This window comes from Kogia breviceps, chromosome 11 (genome assembly GCF_026419965.1).
Source record: "Kogia breviceps isolate mKogBre1 chromosome 11, mKogBre1 haplotype 1, whole genome shotgun sequence".
NCBI lineage: Eukaryota > Metazoa > Chordata > Mammalia > Artiodactyla > Physeteridae > Kogia > Kogia breviceps.
This window is the reverse complement of record NC_081320.1, coordinates 51599982-51627645: the sequence shown is the minus strand read 5'-3', so window position 1 is coordinate 51627645 and position 27664 is coordinate 51599982. Positions and strand designations below refer to the sequence as shown.

General features: G+C 40.7%; 2 protein-coding genes and 1 non-coding gene across 6 annotated transcripts in view; all 3 read right to left on the bottom strand.

Annotated features, from left to right (window-relative positions):
* The window catches only part of FAM161A (FAM161 centrosomal protein A), a 28716-nt gene extending 17264 nt beyond the window's left edge, over positions 1-11452 (bottom strand). For 2 of the 4 annotated variants that reach the window (XM_059079261.2, XM_059079258.2), the window contains exon 1: positions 11153-11452. In XM_059079261.2, coding sequence (XP_058935244.1) covers positions 11153-11368 — 216 coding nt within the window. In that variant the 5' untranslated portion in view covers positions 11369-11452. Of the gene's footprint in view, positions 1-10028; positions 10074-10721; positions 10817-11152 lie in introns of those variants that run through there. The other 2 variants (XM_067007545.1, XM_067007544.1) reach the window with 2 other exon arrangements.
* LOC131766039 (U6 spliceosomal RNA) lies at positions 7111-7217 on the bottom strand. Its single transcript, XR_009338342.1, has one exon. It is a non-coding gene; the product is annotated as a U6 spliceosomal RNA (small nuclear RNA).
* A 2137-nt stretch (positions 11453-13589) lies between the features above and the next one.
* On the bottom strand, positions 13590-27345 carry CCT4 (chaperonin containing TCP1 subunit 4). The gene is made up of 14 exons (XM_059079262.2): positions 26940-27345; positions 23399-23451; positions 22833-22922; positions 21603-21711; positions 20853-20995; positions 19446-19567; positions 18968-19100; positions 17827-17966; positions 16697-16793; positions 16505-16615; positions 16280-16410; positions 15906-16140; positions 14029-14142; positions 13590-13801 (listed from the first exon to the last, which is right to left on the bottom strand). Exons 1-14 carry the CDS (start codon positions 27064-27066, stop codon positions 13787-13789), a joined length of 1620 nt encoding a protein of 539 aa, XP_058935245.1. The 5' UTR covers positions 27067-27345; the 3' UTR covers positions 13590-13786.
* Between the last annotated feature and the right edge of the window lie 319 nt (positions 27346-27664).

The window sequence follows — 27664 nt, the reverse complement described above, 5'->3', positions numbered from 1 at the left end:
CAGTTCTAAGAGGGAAGTTTATAGCAATACAATCCTACCTTAAAAAACATCTCAAATAAACAGACTAACCTTACACCTAAAGCAACTAGAGAAAGAAGAACAAAAAAAGCCAAAGTTAGCAGAAGGAAAGAAATCATAAAGATCAGATCAGAAATAAATGAAAAAGAAATGAAGGAAACGATAGCAAAGATCAATAAAACTAAAAGCTGGTTCTTTGAGCAGATAAACAAAATTGATAAACCATTAGCCAGCCTCATCAAGAATAAAAGGGAGAAGACTCAAATCAATAGAATTAGAAATGAAAAAGGAGAGAAATAACAACTGACACTGCAGAAATACAAAGGATCATCAGAGATTACTACAAGCAACTCTATGGCAATAAAATGGACAACCTGGAAGAAATGGACAAATTCTTAAAAATGCACAACCTTCTGAGACCGAACCAGAAAGAAATAGAATATATGAACAGTCCAATCACAAGCACTGAAATTGAAACTGTGATTAAAAATCTTCCAACAAACAAAAGCCCAGGACCAGATGGATTCACAGGAAAATTCTATTAAACATTTAGAGAAGAGCTAATACCTATCCTTCTCAAACTTCCAAAATATAGCAGAGGGAGGAACACTCCCAAGCTCACTATACAAGGCCACCATCACCCTGATACCAAAAGCAGACAAATATGTCACAAAGAAAGAAAACTACAGGTCAATATCGCTTATGAACATAGATGCAAAAATCCTCAACAAAACTAGCAAACAGAATCCAACAGCACATTAAAAGGATCATATACCATGATCAAGTGGGGTTTATCCCAGGAATGCAAGGATTCTTCAATATACGTAAATTAATCAATGTGATACACCATATTAACAAACTGAAGGAGAAAAACGATATGATCGTCTCAATAGATGCAGAAAAAGCTTTGACAAAATTCAACACCCATTTATGATAAAAACCCTCCAGAACGTAGGCATAGAGGGAACTTTCCTCAACATAATAAAGGCCACATATGACAAACCCACAGCCAACATCGTCCTCAATGGTGAAAAACTGAAACCATTTCCACTAAGATCAGGAACAAGACATGGTTGCCCATTCTCACCACTCTTATTCAACATAGTTTTGGAAGTTTTAGCCACAGCAATCAGAGAAGAAAAAGAAATAAAAGGAATCCAAATCGGAAAAGAAGAAGTAAAGCTGTCATGTTTGCAGGTGACATGATACTATACATAGAGAATCCTAGAGAAGCTACCAGAAAACTACTAGAGCTAATCAATGAATTTGGTAAAGTATCAGGATACAAAATTAATGCACAGAAATCTCTTGCATTCCTATACACTAATGATGAAATATCTGAAAGTGAAATTAAGGAAACACTCCCATTTACCATTGCAACAAAAAGAATAAAATACCTAGGAATAAACCTACCTAAGGAGACAAAAGACCTGTATGCAGGAAATTATAAGACACTGATGAAAGAAATTAAAGATGATACAAATAGATGGAGAGATATACCATGTTCTTGGATTGGAAGAATCAACATTGTGAAAATGACTCTACTGCCCAAAGCAATCTATAGATTCAATGCAATCCCTATCAAACTACTACTGGTATTTTTCACAGAACTAGAACAAAAAATTTCACAATTTGTATGGAAACACAAAAGACCCCGTATAGCCAAAGCAAGCTTGAGAAAGAAAAACGGAGCTGGAGGAATCAGGCTCCCTAACTTCAGACTATACTACAAAGCTACAGTAATCAAGATAGTATGGTACTGGCACAAAAACAGAAATATAGATCAATGGAACAGGATAGAAAGCCCAGATATAAACCCATGCACATATGTTCACCTTATCTTTGATAAAGGAGGCAGGAATATACAGTGGAGAAAAGATAGCCTCTTCAATAAGGGGTGCTGGGAAAACTGGACAGGTACATATAAAAGTATGAAATTAGAACACTCCCTAACACCATACACAAAAATAAACTCAAAATGGATTAAAGGCCTAAATGTAAGGCCAGACACTATCAAATTCTCAGAGGAAAACATAGGCAGAACACTCTATGACATAAAACACAGCAAGATCCTTTTTGATTCACCTCCTAGAGAAATGGAAATAAAAACAAAAATAAACAAATGGGACCTAATGAAACTTAAAAGCTTTTGCACAACAAAGGAAACCCATAAACAAGACAAAAAGACAACCCTCAGAACGGGAGAAAACATTTGCAAATGAAGCAACTGACAAAGAATTAATCTCCAAAATTTACAAGCAGTTCATGCAGCTCAATATCAAAAAAACAAACAACCCGGGCTTCCCTGGTGGCACAGTGGTTGAGACTCTGCTGATGCAGGGGACACGGGTTTGTGCCCTGGTCCGGGAGGATCCCACATGCCGTAGAGCGGCTGGGCCCGTGAGCCATGGCCGCTGAGCCTGCGCGTCTGGAGCCTGTGCTCCACAATGGGAGAGGCCACAACAGTGAGAGGCCCACGTACCGCAAAAAAAACAAAACAAAACAACCCAATCCAAAAATGGGCAGAAGAACTAAATAGACATTTCTCCAAAGAAGATATACAGATTGCCAACAAACACATGAAAGGATGCTCAACATCATTAATCATTAGAGAAATGCAAATCAAAACTACAATGAGATATCATCTCACACTGGTCAGAATGGCCATCATCAAAAAATCTACAAATAATAAATGCTGGAGAGGGTGTGGAGAAAAGGGAACCCTCTTGCACTGTTGGTGGGAATGTAAATTGATACAGTCACTATGGAGAACAGTATGGAGGTTCCTTAAAAAACTAAAAATAGAGCTACCATACAACCCAGCAATCCCACAACTGGGCATATACCCTGAGAAAACCATAATTCAAAAAGGGTCATGTACCAAAATGTTCATTGCTGCTCTATTTACAATAGCCAGGACATGGAAGCAACCTAAGTGTCCATCAACAGATGAATGGATAAAGAAGATGTGGCACATATATACAATAGAATATTACTCTGCCATAAAAAGAAATGAATTGAGTTATTTGTAGTGAGGTGGATGGACCTAGAGACTGTCATACAGAGTGAAGTAAGTCAGAAGGAGAAAAACAAATACCGTATGCTAACACATATATATGGAATCTAAGGGGAAAAAAAAGTCTGAGTGGGAGAGGGGAATAGGGCATATGGAGCACAGAGGAGGATGGGAAACAAGGTGAAAAAGGCAAGTCAAGAGCCCCAACCAAGGAACTTCCTTGGTGGTCCAGTGGTCGAGAATCTGCCTTCCAATGCAGGGGATGTGGGTTCGATCCCTGGTTGAACTAAGATCCCACATGCCATGGGGCAACTAAGCCTGGGCACCACAACTAGTAAGCCCACGTGCCACAACTACTGAGCCTGTGCCACACTACAACTAGAGAGAAGCACACGTGCCACAACGAAGAGCCTGTGCACTGCAACGAAAGATCCCGCGTGCTGCAACAAAGACCTGACACAGCCCTAAATAAATAAATAAAAAAAAAAAAAAAAAAAAAAAAGCCCCAACCAAGAGTACCAAGAGTCCAGGGGGCCAAGCCACAGGCAACAGGAGCCTTAAAGGATGTGAGCAGAGGAGAGGCATGGTCAGTAACACTCAGAAGGACTCTCTGGTAGCAAGTGAGGTGGAGTGAAGGGAAGCAAGGTTGGTGGCAATTGATGGGCTACTGCAAGGGTCCGAGTTAGAGGTATTAAGGGCAGAATTAGGGAACAGCACCAGGAACACGAGAAAGGAGGCTGCCTTGGGAGATTTAAGAAGCTGAATCATCAACTTGATAATAGCCTGGACTGTGGGCAAGAAATTGAAAGGTTTCTGTTTGGAGTGCTCTATGTCTAGGTAGATGATGGGGCTTCCATTCATTAATATAGGGGATATAGGGAGGAAGAGCATTTTGGGGAAAGGAAACTAATCTTTGTTTTAGACACACTAAGTGTGAGAGGATAGTAGGGCAGCCAAATGTACAGGAAACAGGGAAAATAGGTCTGGAGACCTGGTAAGAAGGCTGGGCTGGAGATGGAGATATGGCAGCCAGCAATGCACACAGAAGTGCAGGTGCAGCCTTGGGTGTGGATAAGGCTGCCTGTGGGCAGTGAGAGGCAAGAAGCTGAGGATGGAAATGTTGGCAAACACCAGCATCTAAATAAGCAGTGACAGGAGGACTAACATGAAATGGACAGTGGTTATGAGAGATACAAAGATCTAGTTGAAACTGAGCAGAAGCCTGTGGGGTCCTCCTGGGCACAGAAGTCTTTCTGTGTCCCCATTTCAAAGGGCAGATTCAAACAGTTACTAATTCAAGGAGTGAGGGAATGCAGAAACAAAGGAAAAGCAGTCAAGAAACAGTAGTGGAGGAAAGCGGAGCGTCCTGGCTTCTCCTCAAGGGATATATATAACAATCTGATATGAATCTCTGAGTTCTTCAACAGGAACTAAGACCCCCACCCAGGTGGAGGATGGTAACTTTAGGCTGAACCTAAGCACATGGACCCCAGACTGGCTGGAACCAGAAGGCTGATGACTGAGATTCCTGGAACACCACCCTGTTACCTCCCAATCAACCAATCAGAGGAAGGTTACACACTCTGCAGCCCTCCCCCCTAATTCTGCCTATAAAAACTCTTCCCTATCAGGGGAGTTTGGGCTTTTTGAGCACAAGCTTCCTATTCTCCTTGCTTGGGGCTGCAATAAACCTTTCTCTGCTCCAAACTCCACTACTTTGGTTTGTTTGGCTTCACTGTGCATTGGGCACACAAACTTGAGTTCAGCAACAAAGTGATAAGGGTATTTAAAAGAAGGGAGCTTTGGTTTGGTTTGAGTTTGGAAGATAAGGGAAGGCTTCCTAGAGGAGGTGATATTTGGGCTGAGTCAACAAATGGAAGAATCTGGAGGATCATGGAAAGTATTATATATGGGGAAAGAGGGAACAGCTACTCCAAAGGAAATGACGTTAGCAAAAGTGGCGGGGATGGGGGTGGTGGTGTGTGGTGGAAAGCAACGTGCACACAGCTGCAGGCTAAAAGGAAAGTAAAAATGCATAAAGCAATTTTGGGAAGCAAGCCTGGAAAGGGAGGTTAGGGCAAGCAGGCGGTGGTTTCTGTTTCTTGTCTACCACTGGCTCCTGACCACTCACGGGTCACCTGGTTTCAGCCCCTTTACAACCCTTTAAAGCTGAAAGGGTTGTATGAAAGTTAAGCAGCTTTTCAGTTTGGAGTGTTCTCGTGGCGTGGGTTAAAGATTACAGACGTGGTGTCAGCATTCTCATTCATGCCTAGGTTCTGCACTTCTTAGCCATGTGACGTGGGCCCTAGGCTTTTGAACTTCAGTTTTACGATACATAAAGTTATGTGAGGCAGGTGTTAAACCGTTGTCTCAGCTCCAGAGCCGTGCTATGTGATGCTGGGCTTGGGACTCTGCAAACCACATTTCCGCTTTGCCAGCTGCTTCCCGCTAGACTCTACTAACAGTGGGGCTACAGGGAGACTGCAAGGCTGGAGGAGGAAGCAGGGACTTATTCCTTCCTGTTAGTTCTCCATCTGCTAATCCGCTTGTACCGCCCCAGCAGGGATCCTTGTCCGTCTGGGCAGCAGGAGCTCGTTCTAGCAGAAGCAGCCGATTCCAGTTTGCAGTTTTTCTGAAGCTCAGAGGATCAGCAAGATCACCTCGAGGGCTTACTGTTCCCCCTCCCTGCCTCCAGATATCTGAACAGCCCACCTGCTCATTCCTTCAGACCTTCACTCAAAATGTCATCTCAGCAAGGCCTACATTGACTACCCTGTTTGAAATTACAACCTCTCCCCTGACTCACTGTCAGCCTCCCTTTACTGCTTTCTCTTATAAGTACTCACCACCAACTGATAACCTCTGCTGATTTGTGTACTGGATGCCTGCCCCCACCAAAAAGTGAGCATCACAAAAGCAAGCGTTTGTGTGCTTCGTTCAGTTGTGTCCCCAGTGCCTAGAAAAGTGCCTGGCCAATGGCAGATGCTCAATAAGTATTTGTTGGATGAGCGAATGTCCAGCTAAAACAATATTAAGTTTCTCCCAAGGGAAGAGGACAGGTATTCCCTCATAAAGACTGAATCAAAGAAATATTGGCTACTCAAGAGTGATATCCTACTGAGTATTAACGAAAGGGCTCATTTTCCAAAAACTACCATTGAAACAGAGTGGATATTCCAAAGACTCGCTTTTAGGCAAAAGCATCCACGTACTCTCCATTCATTCTTTTAGAACATTACTTAAAAGAAGGCCTTATAACAATCATTTTCACAGAAAGGATGAAGTTTATTTGAACCTGGAAAAACTGTTTGAAAAAGATAAAGAAGGATGAGTAGCTTCTGAAGAGATGCAGCAAACTATAATTATACTTATGCACTGACTTTTGCACAGTATCCATTCCATTTCAGCTTAATACTGGTAATACTAGCCTGAACTTTTTGGATAAACTGGTATCAGTGTTTTACCTAAAACAGATAAATGGTTAATAAGCAACTTCCAACTCTAATTTCATCTTAAATTGTCTCCACACAGAAGGAAACATTTAGTAGTTCAAATAATCTAGGCCAAGGACATTATTTTCCAAGAGCCTAAAATAGCACCCTTTCCCTTTAATTGTTGAGCTTTCTGTGGAATGTTGTTGTACATGCAGCCACTAGATTAGAGGATAATCTTCCCTAGATTGGCTTGACCCATTTAGATGACGTCTCCTTCCAACACATGTTGCTTCATTAGTAATCAGCACTCATAATTATTTGTGTTAGAGTCGATCTACTATCATCTACAATTATGGAATTTTTATTTAAAAAATTTTTTGCATTAAAGGGATTTGTAAGGAATGAGGCAGATCTAAATGTACATAAGAGAAAAAAAGCAAGTGGCAGAACAATATGTATCTATAAAATGCTACCATATATTAAAATATTTGTGTACACAGGAGACAGGAAAAAGCCCAGGATATATATCAGTTTCAAAACAGTGGCTACTGATGAGGAGGGAGGGGGAACCAGATTTTCTTTTTGAGAGAAGTGTTAAAAGGGCTTAAGCCTTATTTATAACATTCTTTTTAACATCTTTATAAAAATATGGAACACTTCACTAATTTGCGTGTCATCCTTGCACAGGAGCCGTGCTAATCTTCTCTGTATTGTTCCAATTTTAGTATATGTGCTGCCGAAGCAAGCACGATATAACATTTGAAATTTTAAAAGGAGAATGTGTTCATGTATTACTTCTATAATTAAAATGTAACTCAAAAAGAAAAAGAATGTTTTGTGAATATTAATACTAAATTTAAAAATGAACAATTTCTCATGGCTACTTGGTCTGCCTGGCACCTCCCGTGCTCCTTCTGGAAGTGGCTCTCACACTGCCCCAGAGATCCTGCCTACCTGTCCCTTGCTCTTCCACCTGCTCCCACCCCAACTCCCAACTGCCCATGATAATCCCTTTATTTCTTCAGTAAAAAAAAAAACCCATCAGAGGGAAGTTCCCTCATCTTCCCATCTACGAAACTGCCTGCCTTTGTGCCCCTTTGCTCTTTCCCTCCTGCTTCGGGGATGAAATGTCCTCCTCCTAGCAGCATTTGCCCCTTTCCCTTAGCATTGAAACCAATGAATTGGAAACTTCCACACCCCTGCAATAATTCTTCTACCACTGTAGCTGGTCTTAATCTCTTTTGCCCCCTTTTTCTCTACCTGACTGTTAAATGTCAAGGGTTTTAAGAGTTCTATACTAGGCCCCTTCTTTTCTTTCTCTGAACTCTCCCCTTAAGTGACTTAACCCAGTGCTTCAAAAATGCTGAAAACTCCCAGATGGAGATTCTTCATCCCACTCCCAACAGGACTACAGTTTCATAGGCCCAACTGCTTCCTACATCTTTCCACTTGGTAGTTTCACAGGTATCTCAAATTTACCATGTTCACAACGGAAACCTTGATTCCCACCCAGCCCCTGAATCTATTCCTCCCCAAGTTACCGACAATTCAGTAAATGACGTTATCTTCTATGCAGCTGGTCAAACCAGAAACGTGGGAAAGAGCATTCTTGACTTCTTCTTCCTTGGCCTTCACATCCAATCTAATCTAAGTCCTATGTAATCTGTCCACTTCTTGCCATCTCCCCTGGGCTCTAGGTCCAAGCCACCACTTCTGGCACCTGAATTACTGCAAGAGCCTCCTACCCAGTCTCCTTTCTTTGTCAAACCCTCCAATCATTCTCCACAAAGCCATCAGTCATCGTTTTAAAATGTAAATAGGAACATATCAGATCTCTTAAAAGTCTTCAAGGACCTCTCACTGCACCTGCAATAAACGCTAAACTCCTTACCTTGGTCTACAATGCCCTCCTTACCGCTCCAACCTCATCCTCTCCCCCTCCCCCTCTCTCTTCTCCAGTCCCATTGGCTTTCTTTCAGACCCTTAATCACACAAAACTCTCTCTCCTCCTATCTTTGGGCCTCTGAATATGCCATTCCCTCATCCTGGAATGCTTTTCCCACCACCACTCTTTAAATGGCTGTTCTTTCTCATCGATCAGGCATTGGCTTAAATGTTAACTCACTGAAATAGGTTCCTTCCTATTTCTTTTTTAAATTATAGTAACCTGTTCATTTCTTTCCTAACACTTCCTGTCTTATAATCATCTGACTGTTCATTTTTTATTGTCTAACTTCCCCATCAGAATGGAAGCACTGTGATGACATGAGCTATGCCTGCTTCATTCACTACTGAATAGTCTGTGACTGGCACTTAATAAATGCTCAATATTTGTAGAAAAAGAGAAGGCCATCCCATTAGGAAAGTCAGTGAAATTTTAACTGTGAATTATAGAATAGTGCTTTACCCATGTCATCATCAACCCCATAGCAAGGTCTATGAACTGATATCTCCAACCGAGGCTAAGAAATATGACTTAGTGCCCTATATGGGCACGGAGTCCTGCAAGGGGTGTGCATGGAGCTGGCGGTGGGGCATGGGTTGCTTTGGCAAACCAAAGGACTTAAAGGGGCCTACTGTGACAGTTGGTTCTCTAATCAATTTTTTTGTGGTGATTCTGGTAAGCTGAGTTTACTCCATCTTATAGATGACGAAGTTAAGACAAACTAACCTTTAAAAAACCAAGGTGGAGGGACTTCCCTAGTGGTGCAGTGGTTAAGACTCTGCGCTCCCAATGCAGGGGACACGGGTTCGAGCCCTGGTCTGGGAAGATCCCACATGCCGTGGAGCAACTAAGCCCATGCGCCACAACTACTGAGCCCACGTGCTGCAACTACTGAAGCCCGCGCACCTAGAGCCTGTGCTCTGCAACAAGAGAAGCCACCACAATGAGAAGCCCACACACCGCAACAAAGACCCAATGCAGCCAAAATAAATAAAACAAATAAATAGAAAAATAAAAAACCCAAGGTGGAGACCAAGCCAAACTGAAAAAGGCAAAGCTTGGCTCCTGCACTCTCTTTTTTAGCTTTTCAGTGCTTTGTCTGCCAACCCCATGTCCTCTGACCATCAGGCCTACTACAGTGGCAGCTTATCCAGATTTGCTTTTGGATCCTTCAAGTACACTGGTCTCAAAACAGTGTCAAACTCCAAACTTATCTTCCTTTTTTTTTTTTTTTTTCAGTAGGACCATGCCCCTTGGAAATTAGCTCATTAAACTAACCTCTCCTAAGGTGATGTTTCTCATACAAATCTGCAGTTTACCAGGGCACTCTGGAAGTATACCTGTGACTACAGAACTGACTGCTTCCTCCACCACAGCAAGCCAAAGTAGAACTTAATCTTTGTGAGAGTTGTTCAAATAACAGTCCCACTGGCAGTTATTATTATTACAAATTTATACAAACTGTCCTTTAGCTATGACATACTCTCTCATTTGGTTCTCTTAATAGCCCAGTGAGACAAGAAAGACAGACAGTTATAGTTCTTTTACAGATAAGGAAACTGAGATTGAAGGAAGTTACTTCTGAATATCAACTAGCAAATGAACAGATCCTAACCTGGGACTCCAAATCCTTTTTCTCCATTCAAATCTTTTTCCAACATCAGTTAGCCTCCATCGTTGGCTCCTGAAATTTGTGTTGAGGGGAAGCTTTATCATGAATGAATCTGGTCCTAGGTCACTGACCCTGGTTCATGTTCAGGGTCTCAATCTGCCTTACTCTGGATAACCTCAAGTAGTTTATCTGTTGGTAAAATACTGCCCATAAAAGGTGTTGCTACAGATTTTCTCATTAACAGTTTTAGTGTAGATTAAAGAGATTAGAATTCCAAAATATCCAGTAATTTCTATTAGCCCTAGACCACGATGATTTGAATCTGAGCAGCTTTGTACAAATGGTATCAAGAATCTTTAACTGGGGTTAAGGAGGTTTATGTCTGCAGATTGCTAGTTAAAATTCAAGGTTCCCATCTTTTAAGTGAATAGAGCAGATGGCAGACTTGACCCTCTACCTGGTAGACAGGTGGTCACAACACATTTGACAATGAAAATTGATCAGTGAAAAAGCTGTCTCACGCCACCCTTAAGAGCCGTGTGGAAACGTTGGAACCTCAGTAATTTGTTTCTCTGGAGGCTTAACTATATCTGTCTGATTTACCCAGCGAACTCTTGCTGGTTTTAAACATCATCTCTCATGTACTGTATTAAAATGCACTAATAACCAAGATATCAAGATGACAACAAAACACACCTGACAGCACAGCTGATTCACTTGCGTTTTATGGGTTATCCTCTATTGGATAGAACAGTTTTCCTCAAGTTGAAAAGAAAACGAAAAAAAAGAAAAGCAAATATCTATTCCCAACAGATGCTGGAGCAAAAGGAGTAAAGTTCTGTACTTTTCACTCTCTGGAAACAGACTAATTTCTTGGAGAGCATTTGCTCTCCAAGAAAGTTTTACAACAATCTCTTTAGATAAAATTAAAAGACTTTTTAAAGCCTTGTTTTTTGAGTATTTTCCGTGGGAGCACAGAGAACGTGGTGGGCCAGGCTCACTGGTAGGGAGGGATCTGGACAGGGCGCGCGTTTCCCAGACCGCGCCTCACCAGCGGGGTCGCCGACCAGCCTCCAGCTGCACCCCGCCGGGGCCTAGCCCCAGCCCACTTCCCGCCTCTGCATTACCGGCGCCCGCGCCGGCCCCGCTGCCTCTTCCTCCTCCTCCTCCTCCTCCTTCTCCTCCTGCTCCTCTTCCTCCTCCTCCAAGGCCGCCGCCGCCGCTGACAGGGACTGTATGGGGTCTTTGCGTTCGTAATGGGTGACCCGCGCTCCGGTGCTGGGATTGACCGGGGTTTGGAGACTGTTGGCCGCCAGCTTCGCTGCTCGGTGCGAGGCGGCCATCACCACGCCACCGAGGCCTGAGCGCCCGCGCTGGCCCGGGGCGTGGAAGCCGGCGCGGCCGTAAGCGCCCGAATGGCTCCTTGCTTGGGGAGGTGGTTACTAGGGGTCCGGTAACTAGGGACGCTACAGGTGCCGCAAGGGGCCAAACATCACTCAAAACCGGCGCACGCTGCGGGAGGCCCGAATTGAGGTCCTCCTGGATAGCGGGGATCAGTATTGAATCTTGGCTGGTTTCGAGGGTTGGTGGACAGAATAGGGCACTTCTTCCCCTCCTTCGCGCTTCACCGCCTAAACGCAGTCTTCTCACATTATACTAATGAAACGATACGTTTTGTGAGTGAAAAAGCGCGTTTTTATTCATTGAAATAACCTGTATGGAGAAGACGGCGGCGGCAGAGGAAAGCTGGGGATGTTATTACGTTGCGGTCTCAGGACTGGAAGGTTTGCATGCCGCTACCCAACATGGCTACCACGGAAGCCAGAGAATGGGAGTCCAGTATATTCTGCTCTGATTGACTTGAGAGCTAGCAGAAACCGACCAATCCGGAGGAAGCTGCTAGCTATCCCTCTCGGCTGACCAATAAAAGCCCAGAGTTTGGTGGAGCCTGGTCCACCCACCAGTGAATGACAGTGCAAGTGTATGAACCGCGTGTTTGCTTCTTGGGTTCCTCAGCTTTATAGTGGTGGGGGTCGGAAGGCGAGAGCGCCCAGCAGTAGCCACAGACAAGTGTCATCTCCATCTCACCCCCATCAATATCTCCCATCTGGGATGTGGGTGCTTCAAATGACGCCTTCCCTCTACACCACGCGCCTGAAAATGAGGCCTAGCCTTAAAATAGCAGGCGTGGTGCAGTCCAGCCACCTGCTACCTAAGCCCCTACCTCTTGAGGCTGAGGCTGCAGCAACCTTCCCCTCTCTATTCTTCAGCTCCCTCCCACTCCCTGCCCTACAACCTGCCACCGCCACCACAAAGGTAGAGTATGCAGCGCGATGTCTAGAACCCTTCTCTGAGATCTGAGCCCTTTATACCAAGTCTTTCTTGTTCGCTGGTCTGGAGTGTGAGCACTTGCAAATTCCCCTATTCCCGCACCTTCTTCAGGGTGCTCTGTTTTGGTTTTTTTTTTTTCTTTTTGCGGTACGCGGGCCTCTAGCTGTTGTGGCCTCTCCCGTTGCGGAGCACAGGCTCCGGACGCGCAGGCTCCAGGGGCCATGGCTCACGGACCCAACCGCTCCACGGGATGTGGGATCTTCCCGGACCGGGGCACGAACCCGCGTCCCCTGCATCGGCAGGCGGACTCTCAACCACTGCACCACCAGGGAAGCCCTAAAACAATTTTTTTAAACAGCAAGCTCCTAATACCCACTAAAATGATAATCACTGAATTATTAAATTCCAGACTATGCAAAGACTTATCTGAATTTTTAAAATTAACTACCGGAGTTGTCAGACACAACCTTAAAGCTGGTCTGCTGAAGTTCTCCAGATGTGAAGGAGCTCCCCCCAGCTGCTTTCATAACACTTTTGTGAAATACACAAAAGAAAGATGGTTGAGTGTGATACCAGATTAGAGGCCCAATTTGTGGTCCACCTTAAGGGTTTGGCCTTTCTGCAAAAGCAATCAGAAGTCATGAAAGCTTTTATAAAGGAATGCCTGACAAGTTTTAAAAAGATCACTGGCTATATATATAGTGTATGCAGAATTGACTGGAAGGTGGTTAAAACAAGGACGGACACTAGTTAGATTTTACACCATTCATGGTGTAAGACGATGCTTGTTGATCAGGGTAGAGGCAGTAAAGACGTTTTAAACCACTGGAAAAAGACTTACTAGTTATGAATCCTTTTTGTACAAATAAGATTTGCTACATTTTTATTTTTAGAAGGAATCCCAATTAACACAACAGTGGTTTTTCTTGGAGAAAGGGATTAGCATGAGAAACTTTCATTTTTCACTTTTCTTCTGTATTGTTAACTTTTCAAACAGCATATATATTATTGTAAGCAGGGATTTATCAGGGTGATGAGCTTATTGGGCCATTTTTCCTTCCCAATACTTCTGTCAGAAAACTTAAAAGTACCCAGGATTAAGCCCGTAAGAAGTTAACAGGTAAGTGCGAACTCTTCTATCCCTTCCTATACAGATTTCTCAAGATGATCAGAGGTAACAGAGGTTGTGAAGGCAGGGCAGTGGGGGTAATGCAGGAGCGCAATCAGTTAATCTGCCCTTTGAAACCATATATTTAATGTTTTCATCGAACTGTGTCAATACAATTTGAAGCAAATGCCAGCTGGAAGACCAGGCCCAGAAATTCATAAAGGAAACAATCTTCCAAACAACAAGGAATGCCAAGGTGCTCTTCCACTCCAGCTGCACTATTAGTGGCTATGATGATGCCAGTCAGCCAGTGTTATCCATGTTACCGACTGTTTACCTGAAAAGAGAAAAACTTAGATTTCAAAACCTGTAAGGAGAAAATTTTAAGGATGGAAGATGTTTAAGGTGGTTATCCAAATCTCCCTATTTTTATAGGTGAAAAAAGACTGGAAGTATGAACTGTTTTCACCCTGATGACTAGCAAACTAACAACATTTACTGCCCCCCACCCCAGCTCTTCAAAAATATGCCTTGTAGGGAAATTCACGACCTGTATATACTTACCACATCATCAATTTTCAGAATGCTCCGGACAGTTTCAGTTGCTAGAGTCAGTGCACTGACTGAAACCAACAGAGGCTGGACAACCAGTTCCTCCAGTATGTTGGAAATACCACCCTGCAAAACAGTACAAGTTGCTTTTAGTGTTTGTAACTGATACATATCACCAACTATACAGTTACCAGTAAACCTCAAGGCCTCTCAAGCTTAGTTTTCCCTTAGTCTAATCAAGAGTAAGATACTGTCTACTAAGCTATTCTCTATGCTGTAGCTTGTATTTCAACTAAAATTTGGAAAAATTGAATTCCAAGCCTAACTCTAAAACTCCTTGTAAGCATCTTTTAGTTAAAAATACCCTGGCAAAGGGCCTTCCCTGGTGGTGCAGTGGTTAAGAATCTGCCTGCCATTGCAGGGGACATGGGTTCAATCCCTGGTCCAGAAAGATCCCACACGCCGGCCTGTGCACTACAACTACTGAGACTGCACTCTAGAGCCCGCGAGCCACAACTACTGAGCCCACGAACTGCAATTGCTGAGGCCCACGCGCCTAGAGCCCATGCTGCGCAATGAGAAGCCACCGCAATGAGCCCGCGCACTGCAACAAAGAATAGCCTTCACTTGCCACAACTAGAGAAAGCCCACGTGCAGCAATGAAGACCCAACGCAGGCAAAAATAAATAAGTAAATAATAGATTTATTAAAAAATAAAGAGTATCCTGGCAAAAATTACGTAGATGATCATAGTTATTAAAAATTATGAGATTTGTTTGCTGTACACCTGAAACTAACACAATATTATATATCAACTATACTTCAATTAAAGAAAAAAGTTATAAGATTTTAAATCATCTGATTCCCAATTCTGAATTTGGCCATGTCTGCTCTACCCTGCCTTTACATCATTCTCACTTCCCACTTTTAGATTCCTACTGCCACTATCCTAGTCACCTTTATCCTAGGATTACTGGTGATGGTCCTAACAGGTGATCGATCCTGTCTCCATTCTTCCCTCCTTAGAATACTCTTTTCAGCACCTTAGCCTCTTGGTTAAAAAAACTTTAGTGGCTCCCAACTACTGGAATTAAAACACACAAAAAACTAACACCCATGCCTGTCTCAACAACTCAAAGGACTCCTCATTCTAGCTTTTATCTGATCTTTCCAATCGTAAAGTCCACTGTATGACCACCATATAACCTCTGCTCTAGACAAAATGAGTAACTTCTTGGTCCCTCTTAACTGTAAACCACTGCTTCCCCATCTGAAACTTTTTCATTCCCTACCAACCAAGGCTGCAGCTTCATGAAACTTTCCCTAACCAGGTAGTGCCCTCCTTTGAGTTCTGTAACCATTCAAAAAATATCATCTTGGATTGTCAATTTTTTCCCATTACATATTATTTGTCTTCTCAATAAAAGGAGACATAAAACATTAATACAAAAGGGGAAATTATTATTGTTCTATGTGTTTACCCTATACAACTACACTAGGCTGGTGCTCACAACAGCAGCAATGGTTGACTACACACCAGGCATCTTTATAACAACTTTCTAATTAGTAATCCATTTAATCCTTACAGGCCTATGAGGGAACTATTAATAGTCCCTGTTTTCACAACCAAGAAAACTGAAGCACAGACTAAGTAACTTGCTAAAAGTTGTACAACCATTAGATGGCAGACTTAATGAACAATACTTCTCACTTAAGGCATCATATTCATTCTCACTAGATGGCATACATTAATTAACCTGCAGGTCTTATACTTAAATCCAAGGTTAACTCTATTTTTAATTACAAAGCCTTTCATTTGACAATTATGAAGCTTTTAGTATTTTATAATAATCAACATTTTCTGCAGTAACTAAAGATTAAATTATTACCTTTCGGACATTAATGCCTGTAGTTTTTTCTCCTTGGGCATGCCTGTTTCTTAGTTCTGTTACTGTAGAAATGGGATTCAGGCCAGCATTTTCAGCTAGTGTAGATGGAATGACCTCCATAGCATCTGCAAAAGCACGAATGCAGTAGGATTCCATACCACTCAACGTTCGTGAGTATTCAGTTAACCGCAAGGCCAACTCTATTTCTGGAGCACCACCTCCTGCAATAAGAGCCCTGAAATTCACAAATATATTTTTAGCTTACTTTATCCAACAGAAAGCTATTTTTTAAATAATAACTTAGTATTTATACCTTAATAATAAAAATACGCAAGTTTTTATGTTCAAAATGTTACTTAGTAATTTAATGTTACCTCTTCTTCACTAAACAGCGAATAACACATAGGGCATCATGAATGGAACGCTCAGCTTCTTCAATCACCAATTTGTTAGAACCACGAACAACGATTGTAACTGTTTTTCCAGGGCTTGCACAGCCTGTAATCTTTAGTACACAAACTCCTAATTAGGTATTTGAAGGATTAAAACAAATAAAAAAAAAAAACAGGCAAATAGAAGCTTAATTTTAATACTGTTACCTTGATCAGTTTGCCAGAACCATTTAAGTTGACCTCCTCAGCTAACTCAGCCGATCCCAGCATGTCAACAGTGAACTGGTCAACATGAGCAACTGGTTTGGTTCCAATAGTCTGCAAAAAATAGTGATTCCACAAATTGAGAAGTCTGAATAGTGAACATTTTCACATATACAGATACTAACAATATTTTACCTTACAAATGAATTCAATGTCTTCTCTTTCAATATCCTTAACCACCATAATCTTCATTTTGTTCAGGAAATGTAATGCAAGATCACTAAGAGCATCTCTAAAATACAAAATCAGTGATTATGTCAATACTAGGTTAGAAAATAACTTTGCTGTTCAACTCCTTTTTTACGGTTTTAGTAATTTTACTGTTGTTTAAATAGCCAATGATTTAACAAATTATTTGTGAAGGAAGATGCTTTAAACAGCTTACCAAGTTTATGACCTCAAAATTCTTAAATAAGATTTCTAATGGATAATATTTAAAACGAACCCCAACGACACGATTTGTAAAACACACAATAAACATAATTATGTCATCGTTTTTCTTAATACTAAATAACTCTGATAATTAACAATCGATGCTTTATGAATTTAGAAATTAAGTATGATGTAATTCAAGACTCCACAAATTTATACTTTTACACAAATTACCTGGAATGATCTTCCTGACAACCCTTGATACTGAAGGGCAGATATTACTATCCGTGTTTTACAAATAAGCACACTGAGCTTTGAGAGCAGTTTATTCAAGGTTACTAGCTATTACATAACTTGTATTTAGAACCAGGTATTCCAACTCTTCATCAAGGTTTCTGTATCAAGAACATCCATAATACTTTCTGGCATAACATATTAATATAGTACATGAGAATGTGTCTACCTATTAGAAGAAAACACTGAAAACAAACAAAAAAGGGATCAGTTCAAACTTTGGAGAATTCTTCCAATCCATGGACTATCCAGCATTCCCCCCCAAAAGAACTTCTAAAATTTCAAGGCAAGCTATTGCATGGACCTTTAAATAAATGCCTCCAAAATTTTAGCTAGCTAATTAATTTTAGACTAAAGTTAGCTTTTTACTTGACAGTGAGGATCTTGGTCTAGAAGGATAATATATCCCACATTTAAATGATCATAACAGGAAGAGAACTCACTTTAGATCATTTACCAGAATACAACAATACCCTAAAATGCAGATTCATTCCAGATTTCTAGTGGTTTACCCACCTCAAATGTTTCTTAAAAAATTGCTAGAAGGGATCCTAAAATCAATTATCATTAAGAGGTGAACAAAATAAATAGCCCCACACCTTAGAATAGACTTCTGTATGAGAAGAACATTACATCCTGTTTTCTTAATTTGCTTCACTAAATTTAGAATATAGGCTCTCTCCTCTCGAAGCACTCGGTCCATCTGGACGTAGTCAGAAACCACTATTTGATTGTCCATCTGTTCAGAAAAAGGACATATTAATAATTTTCATTTTAAGAGTCCTTAAGCAAAAAAGTGAATTTTTAATGAAAATATTATATATAGTACACATTCTACCAAAATCATACAAGAAATTATATAGACACGCACAGAAAAAATTTAGAAAAAGGAATATACACAAAACTTAACTCAGATTTTTTACTTTCATCTATACAAACTGCTGTCTTATTTTTTACAAGTACATTTTTGGTGATCATAAAAAATAAGAATGATTATCCTATTTCGTGAATGTCAGTTCTTTTCATATAAATTTACGTATTACTGAAATATCAATAATTTCAGTTGTAACCTTTTTACTCTATGGATTGTTAAAAAAAACTGGTATGCTGAAAGGAACTACAGAGGACAAATATTGTTATACAAAGACCTACAAAACGTTTTTATGTGGGTTAAAATCTGGGAAACAAACAACTCAACAGGAAACTTGTATGCCAACACAATGTAAAATGAGAGCAAACCTGAATGAGATGACAAAGATCAACCCCTCCCTTCAGGGGATGGGACTTATGACTGATAGATATGGGAATAATAAAAAATCGTGTTTTTCAGAGTATGGGTAATAAACTGGTTTTAAAGTTCCATTGTACAAACATAAAGACAAAAGATCTGCCTGCTAGGGAAGGATGGGTGAAAGTTTCTGTTCTCAGAAAGCTAGAAAGAATCTGTAAAGTCCATTTATACTATTACTTTCATATAACCTATTTTTATTGTTTCATAGACATCCCTATCATTATTTGTCTTCATTTGTGAAGTGAACACTCAATTTCAATAGCCAACTGAGATTATAGATTTATCATGTGTGGCATCCAACATTTTCTACTTTTATCTAAATTTTACTAATTATTTTTAAATCCTTGCTTTTTATCACTAGTATCAGCATTTTCTATTTTTATAAAAAGAAAAATTTCATTATCAGAAAGTCAAACACCTAAGGAATCATTTCATTTGGTTTTACTTACATCTGTTTTGGGAGCAGATAAACAGAACTGAATAAGCCCAATCTTAGCCTTTTCAACCCTGGTTATGCCAGAATTTGCCACCTTTTGAGTAAGAACCAGACCTTCCACCAACTCACAGTCATCAATTGTCCCACTAAGAAAAAAGAAAACGAGATAGTTATGAAGGGGCGGAAATCTGCAAGTTTAATAGATTGCTAACAGATTAAAAATCATCAGTCTGATAAAATGTGCCTCAGCCTCACTCACATTTATTAGTGTCCCATTCCTGAACCTCTCCGATCATACCACTGCCCTGCCATCATTAGGGAATATAAACAAATTCTCGAAATTCCCACATTAACACAAGTTGTCATGAAAACAAAACAACCAAATGTATGTGACTTTCACCTATGTATTTTTCATTTAACTTATTTTTGGCAAGAGCTTATGTTTACTTTCAAAATTAATTTTTATTAAAGTTATAATTAGAGATGCTTACCCAAGTTTCTTAACTATTTTAACATCTCTAAGATCTACACTAGTAGCTGTGGCTGGGTCAATCACTTTCATCACTGCATTTACAGTCATTGGAGAAAGGAGACTTGAATATTGAGAGACAACCTAGAATTATTAAAAAAGGAAATAAAGTCATTGTCGTAACACAGAAAGTCCTAGTTTTTAAATGATAAAGATATTCAAGAAGTAATCTCAATCGTTTTTTTGGCTGGGGTGGAGAGCATATTAGAAAACACTCCATATAAACTGTCTTTTCCACTCAGGTTTGTCAGTCACCATATAAAAACATATGCTTGTGTTCCTCTTTTATTAATATAGTAGTAAGGACTGACCAAATTACTAGTAATTCTACAGGAAATCCAAAAGAACAAATTAATTTTATGCTGAGGTTTCCTATCTAAAATGAATTTATGATCAGATGTTATATATGTGCACCCCTATTACTGAGGGGCTGACAAAAATAGCTAACGGTTGACATTTATTGAGCACGTATTATATATCAGGCAGTGGTTTTAGCACTGTACATTCATATATTCATTCAACCTTCAGACGAAAAATCTGAAACAGCTGAATTAAATGGAGCCAGCATTAAACCCAAGCAGTCTAGGTTCTATGACCAATGCTTGTAACCACTATGATATTCTGTCTATATTAGTTCTGGGGACATTTATCAATATTACTTAGTATCACTAATACTATTTAGCTTTCCACTTAATATACAAATAATGCTGATGAAAAGGAAAAAGAATGGGGTGGGGGTGTGACACACAACATAACAGAAAACAGGTGACATGAGTTCCCAAGAAATTTAAACTAACATCACTTCAAGTTTGATGAGAAATGCAGCATAGATATTAGTAAGAGATGGACCATGATGGGCAGCCCTATCTTGGGTTCAAATCACAGCTCTACCTCTTATTAGTGGGTGTTGGATAAGCTATATAACTTCACTAGACCTCTTTTCCCATCTGTAAAATGAGGATACTACAACTTAACTGAAAGCCTTGAAGGAGTAAATTTTATTTGAACTAATTCAGTTACACAAATTAGCTACCTACTCACTCTTGAGAGTTAACATTTATGAACTGTACAGCATCAAAAATCAGTATAGGGACTTCCCTGGTGGCGCAGTGGTTAACTGAGCCCACGTGCTGCAACTGTTGAAGCCTACGCACCTAGAGCCCGCTCTCCTCCGCAAGAGAAGCCACCGTAATGAGAAGCCCGTGCACTGCAAAGAAGAGTAGCCCCTGCTCGTTGCAACTAGAGAAAGCCCGCAAGCAGCAATGACAACCCAACGCAAAATAAATAAATAAATAAATAAAAATCGCAGCTTGCTTCTTAATGAACCTTAAACTGTAATTTTACAATGATCCCACAGTGCTTGTCTCACCTTTGAGTTCAATGAAGTGGCTGCACTATTTAACAAAGTTTCCCTGTCACTTAGTTCCACAGGTCGAGACATGTCAGTCAAGATTTCAATACCCTTTTCCAAAGCCTTCTGGAACGACTCAGAAATGATGGTGGGATGAATCCCTGTCATTTGTGAAAGGTTAGTTATTTAATTGTAACAGATAAACTTCATATTTGATGGGACTTAAAATTTCTCTGTTCATTAAAATTTCAAAGTAGTCATAAATTTTAAATTAATCTTAAATAATAATGGTTTGAATAACCTTAACCACTAATATGTCTAATAATTTATTTCCATTTAATTTGGAATAGATCAATTACATATTCCTGTGACATTTAAGACTAAAACCAATTTTTCACTTTTCAAAACTCTACAAATAAGTGACTGGGGAGTCACTACGACATTTAGGCACTATTTACCAAGCAGGAACCCATACTTTCTCTCCTAAATCACAGTTCTCATCTATATCTTAAGTTTAGTACACCACCAACCAGTCATTTTTGAAAAGCAAAATTTTATCAAGTTCCATTCAAAAGGAAACCTAGCCAGAACAAAAACCCCCCCAAAACCAAAAAGAAAAAAATTTCTTATTCATATGGTAAATATAGCAAAATTTAATCTAAAAATTCCTGCTTAAAAAATTCTGCTCCAAATTAAATTGTAAATCTCATATTATTTAATATGTTTTGCCTTTATTCAGTAATAAAGCATGTCCTATGTCCTACCCACCTTTCTGAAGAAGCTTGGTACAGCAATCTAAGAGAGAGCCAGCAATAATGACCACTGATGTCGTGCCATCTCCTGCTTCTATATCCTGAGCCTTAGAGAGCTCCACCAGCTAAGTGAACAGAACATGTCAAGTTGCTCAATGAGAACTATGAGAACCCAGTAACATCTAATTCAAATATAACATCAATGACCTTCACCATGAGGTTCACATATAAAATTTGATTATCATCAACAATGTAAGATTCAATATACTTGACTTCTGATTCGCTGTCCACCTTGGTCTCATTTTAAAATGACCTATATAGTTGTGGCATGCAAAATTCTACTTACATACTTTCTAACAAGCTATATTATGATTTCCATTTCAGACTAAGGGTTGTAAATTTTTTCTTCCCAGTACTTAAAAGAACTTTGGGTACCCTGTAGACTCAGAAGCTATGAAATGCAGCATACAGATGAGAATACTGTCAATTTGAAACCCCTGGCCAAGTTTATCTAAACTGACCCTGCATGAAGCATAATCTGATTCATTTTCAGTCATCTTTAACTAATTAAAAGAGACTTTTTAACAGATAGGAACTTCTAAGGAATTTGTTTTTGCTGATACGGTGACTTCTCACTTGACACTGCAATCACCATTATGATCTGTAGTTGAATTAGAAACTTTTTAAAAATAAATGTCAGTGCAAGTTCAAACACAAGATTTATTTTGCAAACAATTAAAATTATTTTGCTCTCTTTCAGTTAACACCCATTGAACTAATAATTTGTACAATTTCATGTTTTTCCCTTTTCCTTCCTCATGTGTGGCACATTGCTGTGAACAAAGACAAGGAGATTCATGTTTTTTTTGTTTTGTTTTGTTTTGTTTTGGTTTTTTTGCGCAGGCTCAGTGGCCATGGCTCACGGGCCCAGCCGCTCTGCGGCATGTGGGATCTTCCCGGACCGGGGCACGAACCCGTGTCCCCTGCATCGGCAGGCGGATTCTCAACCACTGCGCCACCAGGGAAGCCCGAGATTCATGTTTTATTACAACTTGCAATGGAGAACATAATGCTAGACATACAACATATCCTAAAAATATGCCTGATTAGCATAAAAAAGGAAAAAAATTTCACCATGCTTTAAGCAATATCATGTGATCAAATAAAAAAATTTTAACTGTTTGCCAAATATCAAACAATACACTTAAAAACCCCCACAAAACCCTCACCTAAAAATTATACTTACCATTCTGGCTGCTGGATGTAACACCTGCATTTGTTTCAGAATGGTGGCACCATCATTTGTAATGGTCACATCACCTTTTCCATCTTGAATCTACAAAGTTTGGTTTTTTAAAAAGAAAGTTATATTTCAAAAATTTTGTTTTCTTCACCCAGTATTGGTGTGAAATCCTAAACTTTCTACTAATTTTAATACTTCTTTTACAGAAGTTAACTTATGTTTGCATAGTGCTTAATTTCAAATTGTTTTCCCTTACATTGGTATAATGATTTAAGAATATGCAGTAATAGTCCAGCTTTGCAAATGAAATAGCTGGGTTTTTTCCTACTTAAAAGTGAAGGAACTGAGCACCAAAAAAGGGATAGAAAAGATATTGTGAAGAATCATTATCATAAACAAAATATGAATTATAGTTAGGTCCCATCCATCCCAAAGTAATCTATCCCTTTCTGAACTCTCAAAGCGTTTCTAACACTTTAGTTTTTAAACAGCACATCTTAACCCTCTATACAGTGCTTGCAGTATGAACAGCAGCACTCAGTTAAGAAATCAATGATTGAGCCTTTTACCATTTTATCCATTCCTTTCGGTCCAAGGCTTGTTCTAATAGCATCAGCAACGGCTATAAACAGAAGAAAAAAAGAAATCAAGACTCTTAAGTATCAAAATGGTATAACCTAGTTATACACTCTGAATGAGTACTATATTATTTTCTCCATTCCTTAAAACAAGCCGCAATAATAGGACAACTATATAATTTGCTTATTTGTTTACTCTGTCTCTCCCAACTATAGTGTAATTTCTGAGGGCAAAGACTTTTGTTTACTAATGTGAAGCTGGTATATGGATGGACCACAGTTTAAAAAACAGTAACAAAAACCCTCTTTGAACCCAAAACCAAATCAAACAAAAACTCCACAAAAAAACAAAACCTCAAAACCTTAACTAAAAAATCAAATCTAAAATCATAGTATTTTTTAAAAATTGTATTTATTTAAAAAATTTTTACCATGCTGTGTGGCACACAGGATCTTAGTTCTCTGAGCAGGGATCGAACCTATAGTGGGAGCACGGAATTTTAACCACTGGACCGTCAGGGAAGTCCCTAAAATCATAGTCTTTAATCATCATTATTATGTTATGAACCATCTCTGGACATATAGTCTACCACTCCATTCTTATTACTTGTCCATGAGAATGTTTCTATTTTATTGATCCACTTATTATTTTCTAAGAGAAGTTGTAATTGATGTACTTGATCACCTTTACTGCGACAGGTCCAGGACAAATGATTAAATCTCCCCACCCTTTTTTTAAAAAAGATTTAATTTTATTTATTTTTGGCTTATTTATTTTTGGCTACTTTGGGTTTTCATCGCTGCGCGTGGGCTTTCTCTAGTTGTGGCGAGCGGGGGCCACACTTTGTTGTGGCGCGCGGGCTTCTTGTTGTGGTGGCTTCTCTTTGTTGCGGAGCATGGGCTCTAGGCCCGTGGGCTCAGTAGCTGTGGCGCACGGGTTTAGTTGCTCCGCAGCATGTGGGATCTTCCCGGACCAAGGCTCGAACCCGTATCCCCTGCACTGGCAGGTGGATTTTTAACCACTGCACCACCAGGAAAGTCCACCTTACCCTTTCTCATATTCCATTTCACCCCATATACAAAGGGCTAAGATAGTGCCCTATTTTTGTATATTCCACAACTAGCATAATGCTTCCCTTTCATTGTGTAAACAATACATAATCTGGACTTCCCTGGTGGTGCAGTGGTAAAGAATCCATCTGCCAATGCAGGGGAAATGGTATCTATCCCTGGTCCAGGAAGATCCCACATGCTGAGGACCAACTAAGCCCGTGCGCCACAACTACTGAAGCCCGCACACCCTAGAGCCTGCTCACCGCAAGTACTGAAGCCTGCGCGCCTAGAGCCCATGCTCTGCAACAAAGACAAGCCACCACAAAGAGAAGCCTGTGCGACGCAATGAAGAGTAGCCCTGGCTCGCTGCAACTAGAGAAAAGCCAGAAAAGCCTGCGCACAGCAATGAAGACCCAATGCATCCAAAACAAAAAATAGTAATAATTTTAAAAAATACATAAACTTAAAGAGGGTAAGAGAAAATATTTGGTATAGTTTAAGAATTATATTCTACTTAATTATTTCATAATTTGGGGCTGCATTTCCTAATTATTCAGCCATCCTTACCCTTTCAGGTGATTTTAGCGGACGCACATGGCCAAAATTCTACAAGCAGACCAATTTATTTTAAGAATGCGCCCTTATATTCATCTATGTGAAGACTCTAGAAAGACACATTGTGCAAAAAATAAAAAATTCTAGACGATTACATCTCTGAAAGTGTTTGAAGTTTAACATACTGTGTAGTACACAATTACATGTTAAATGACTCGTGCTGAATAGTACTAAACGACCACCACTACTTTTGTGTGTGTGGTTTTGATATCGTCAACCATTGGTACTTAATATACTTTTTGGTTATCAGCAAAATAAAAAAACTGGTTCCATGAATTACGCTAAAGATGCATCCAGCAAAAGCTTTTCTCAACCAGTTTGTAGGGTTTTGCCTGACTTGGACAGACTACAAGTGCCCCTTTGTTCCACGAGCTCTCCTCACTTAAGACGTAAGGGTCATGTTTATAGCTAAATAGGTGGCCTTTTCTTCCTATATGTGTACCTCCCTCGTCCAGTTTTAATTCTCTGTGCACTGATGTTTCAAAAGCTACCAAAGTAAACGTCCCATCTTGTATCCTCCGTTTGTTGAAAATCTACCGTATTATATAGCATTCTTGCCCACCCCACTCCAACAGCCCCAGAATTGATCTAACAACTTGTTTCTAATGTAATAAATCTAAGCTTCAACTATGCTCCCTAGATAACTATCCACCAACTTTTATTTCCAGGTAAATATTCTCTCTTGAACTTCCAAATGACTCCTAAATTTACCCATCTGGTCATTCTGACCTCCTCAACTCATTTAGGCTCAAACGAGCACCTATTCTTTTTTCTTTCACCATCCTCCCTTCAGTGCACCTGTTTCTTTCAGCAGCAGCATCACACCCTCAGTCACCTAGACAAATAACCTCAAATATTTGTAAGGCTGTACTTTATACACATCTGGCTCTTCATATGTTTTCTCATTTAATTCTCTCAGCAACCCTCCAAGTTAGGTACTATCTCATTACACTGAAGAACACATCTGTAGCTGCGCGAGTTGTTTTAAACCCTTTCCAAGACACCAGGCCCTTCCAGATTCGGACCGACTTCACCTTTCCGATCTCACCTCTCATTTCTTCATGCACCTTATGCTCTAACCCGAATGAAATACTCACTGTAGCCAATAAACATGAACGGCAAGATCTCTAAGCATTTGTTCTCACTTTTCCTTCCAGACTCTTCCATCTCAACCCGACTTATCTTAATCCTCACAATTCCCTTTTTTAAAAAAAGGGCAACTTTCCCTCCCCGATTTTATAAGTAAGGAAACCTTGGTTAAAGGTCACAAAGCCACGAAGTACGTAACTGAATGAAACCCAGGACTTCTTAAATTCCACCAAAGGCCAAACTGTTCTCCATTTGCTCGTTGCACGTGCAGAGAGGACATCAAAGCACATGCAGCCTCATAATTATTCTCAAACAAGATGGGTCGGTTGGTTCCCCACATCCCAGTACAATGGGGCCCCGCCCCAATTTAAGGCGCGGAGAGTTCACCCGAATTCGTTTCAATAGCTGTACCAAAAAAAGTTTTTTAATAAGAACAAGAAAACCGAAAAGTATTGTTCAAACATTCTATCAGTGGACCGCTGCATGCGGGCCTCGGCCCCTTTCTTAAATAGGATGAATGAATGCAGCACGGCCCGGCAAGAAAAATTATGGGCGTCTAAGACGCAGAATGGGGCAAGTCCAAAGGTCTCCATACTCCGGGTCGGAAATCACGGGCAGAGGACAGACAGGAGGATCCCTGCACTGAGCTCATTCTATGGGAGGCCCACAGGGGATCATCTGAAGGAACAGAAAACGAAATCATGCCCATCCAAGACTGGGAGTGAGAATGCACAGCTAAGCCCGGAGGGCCACGGCTTAGGCCGGGCAGCGATACCTTTGGCCGCGGAGATGTTGCTGAAGCGGATCTGGGCCGGCTTATCGCGGTCCTGATAGGCGCTCTTCCCGTGGCCGCTAGCAGTCCCGGAGGGCGCCCCGCTCCGGGGTACTACGTTCTCCGGCATGGCAAGCTTGAACGGGTCTGCGTGAGCTCTGGAAGGACGGATGGACGCGGATTCCGGCTGGCCCGGGACTAACGGTAAACGCCTACCACCTTCTCGAAGCTTCCAGAAAGTGGCGCCGGCGCCGGCGCCGGGAGGAGGAGGCGGGGAAAGGGGCCTCCCTGGAGGCCCGGCGCCGCCTTGACGTAGAAGGCTGCCCGCTGCATGCCGGGCGCGGGGGCCGCGCCGCGGATCTTGGGGATGTTGGGAGATGTTGGCCTGCGGCCCAGTGGGCGGGCTCCTGGGAGGCAGAAAGGACCGCCTGCGATTGTAAAGGCTGGTGTTGGGACATCTCATCACCTTGGCCCTGAGGTCCCTTCTGTTTACTCAAGCTGGACCTGTCCGCTAGGTGTTGTAGCCGCCGGGAGTTACTCCTGGGTGGGTGGGGCAGGGCTGAGTCGGTTTTTACTGCCGGTAGACGTGTATTTTATTCAGTTTTATATATTTTGAAAGCGAGTTGGAAGAGAGGTTGGCAGGGGTGACTTCTTTTCCCCCCTTTCTTGTTTTAATTGAGGTATTGTTGATTTACAACACTGTATGAGTTTCAGGTGTACAACTCAGT

What these genes read in the sequence shown, in the direction of transcription:
- CCT4 (XM_059079262.2), bottom strand. Translation starts at nt 27,066, where the DNA reads ATGCCGGAGAACGTAGTACCCCGGAGCGGGGCGCCCTCCGGGACTGCT. An exon ending in AAAATAGTTAAGAAACTTGG is followed by an intron (nt 19,101 to 19,445) that starts GTAAGCATCTCT and finishes CTTTTTTCTTAG; the next exon opens with TGGGACAATTGATGACTGTG. An exon ending in GTTCTGGCAAACTGATCAAG is followed by an intron (nt 16,411 to 16,504) that starts GTAACAGTATTA and finishes TGTGTACTAAAG; the next exon opens with ATTACAGGCTGTGCAAGCCC.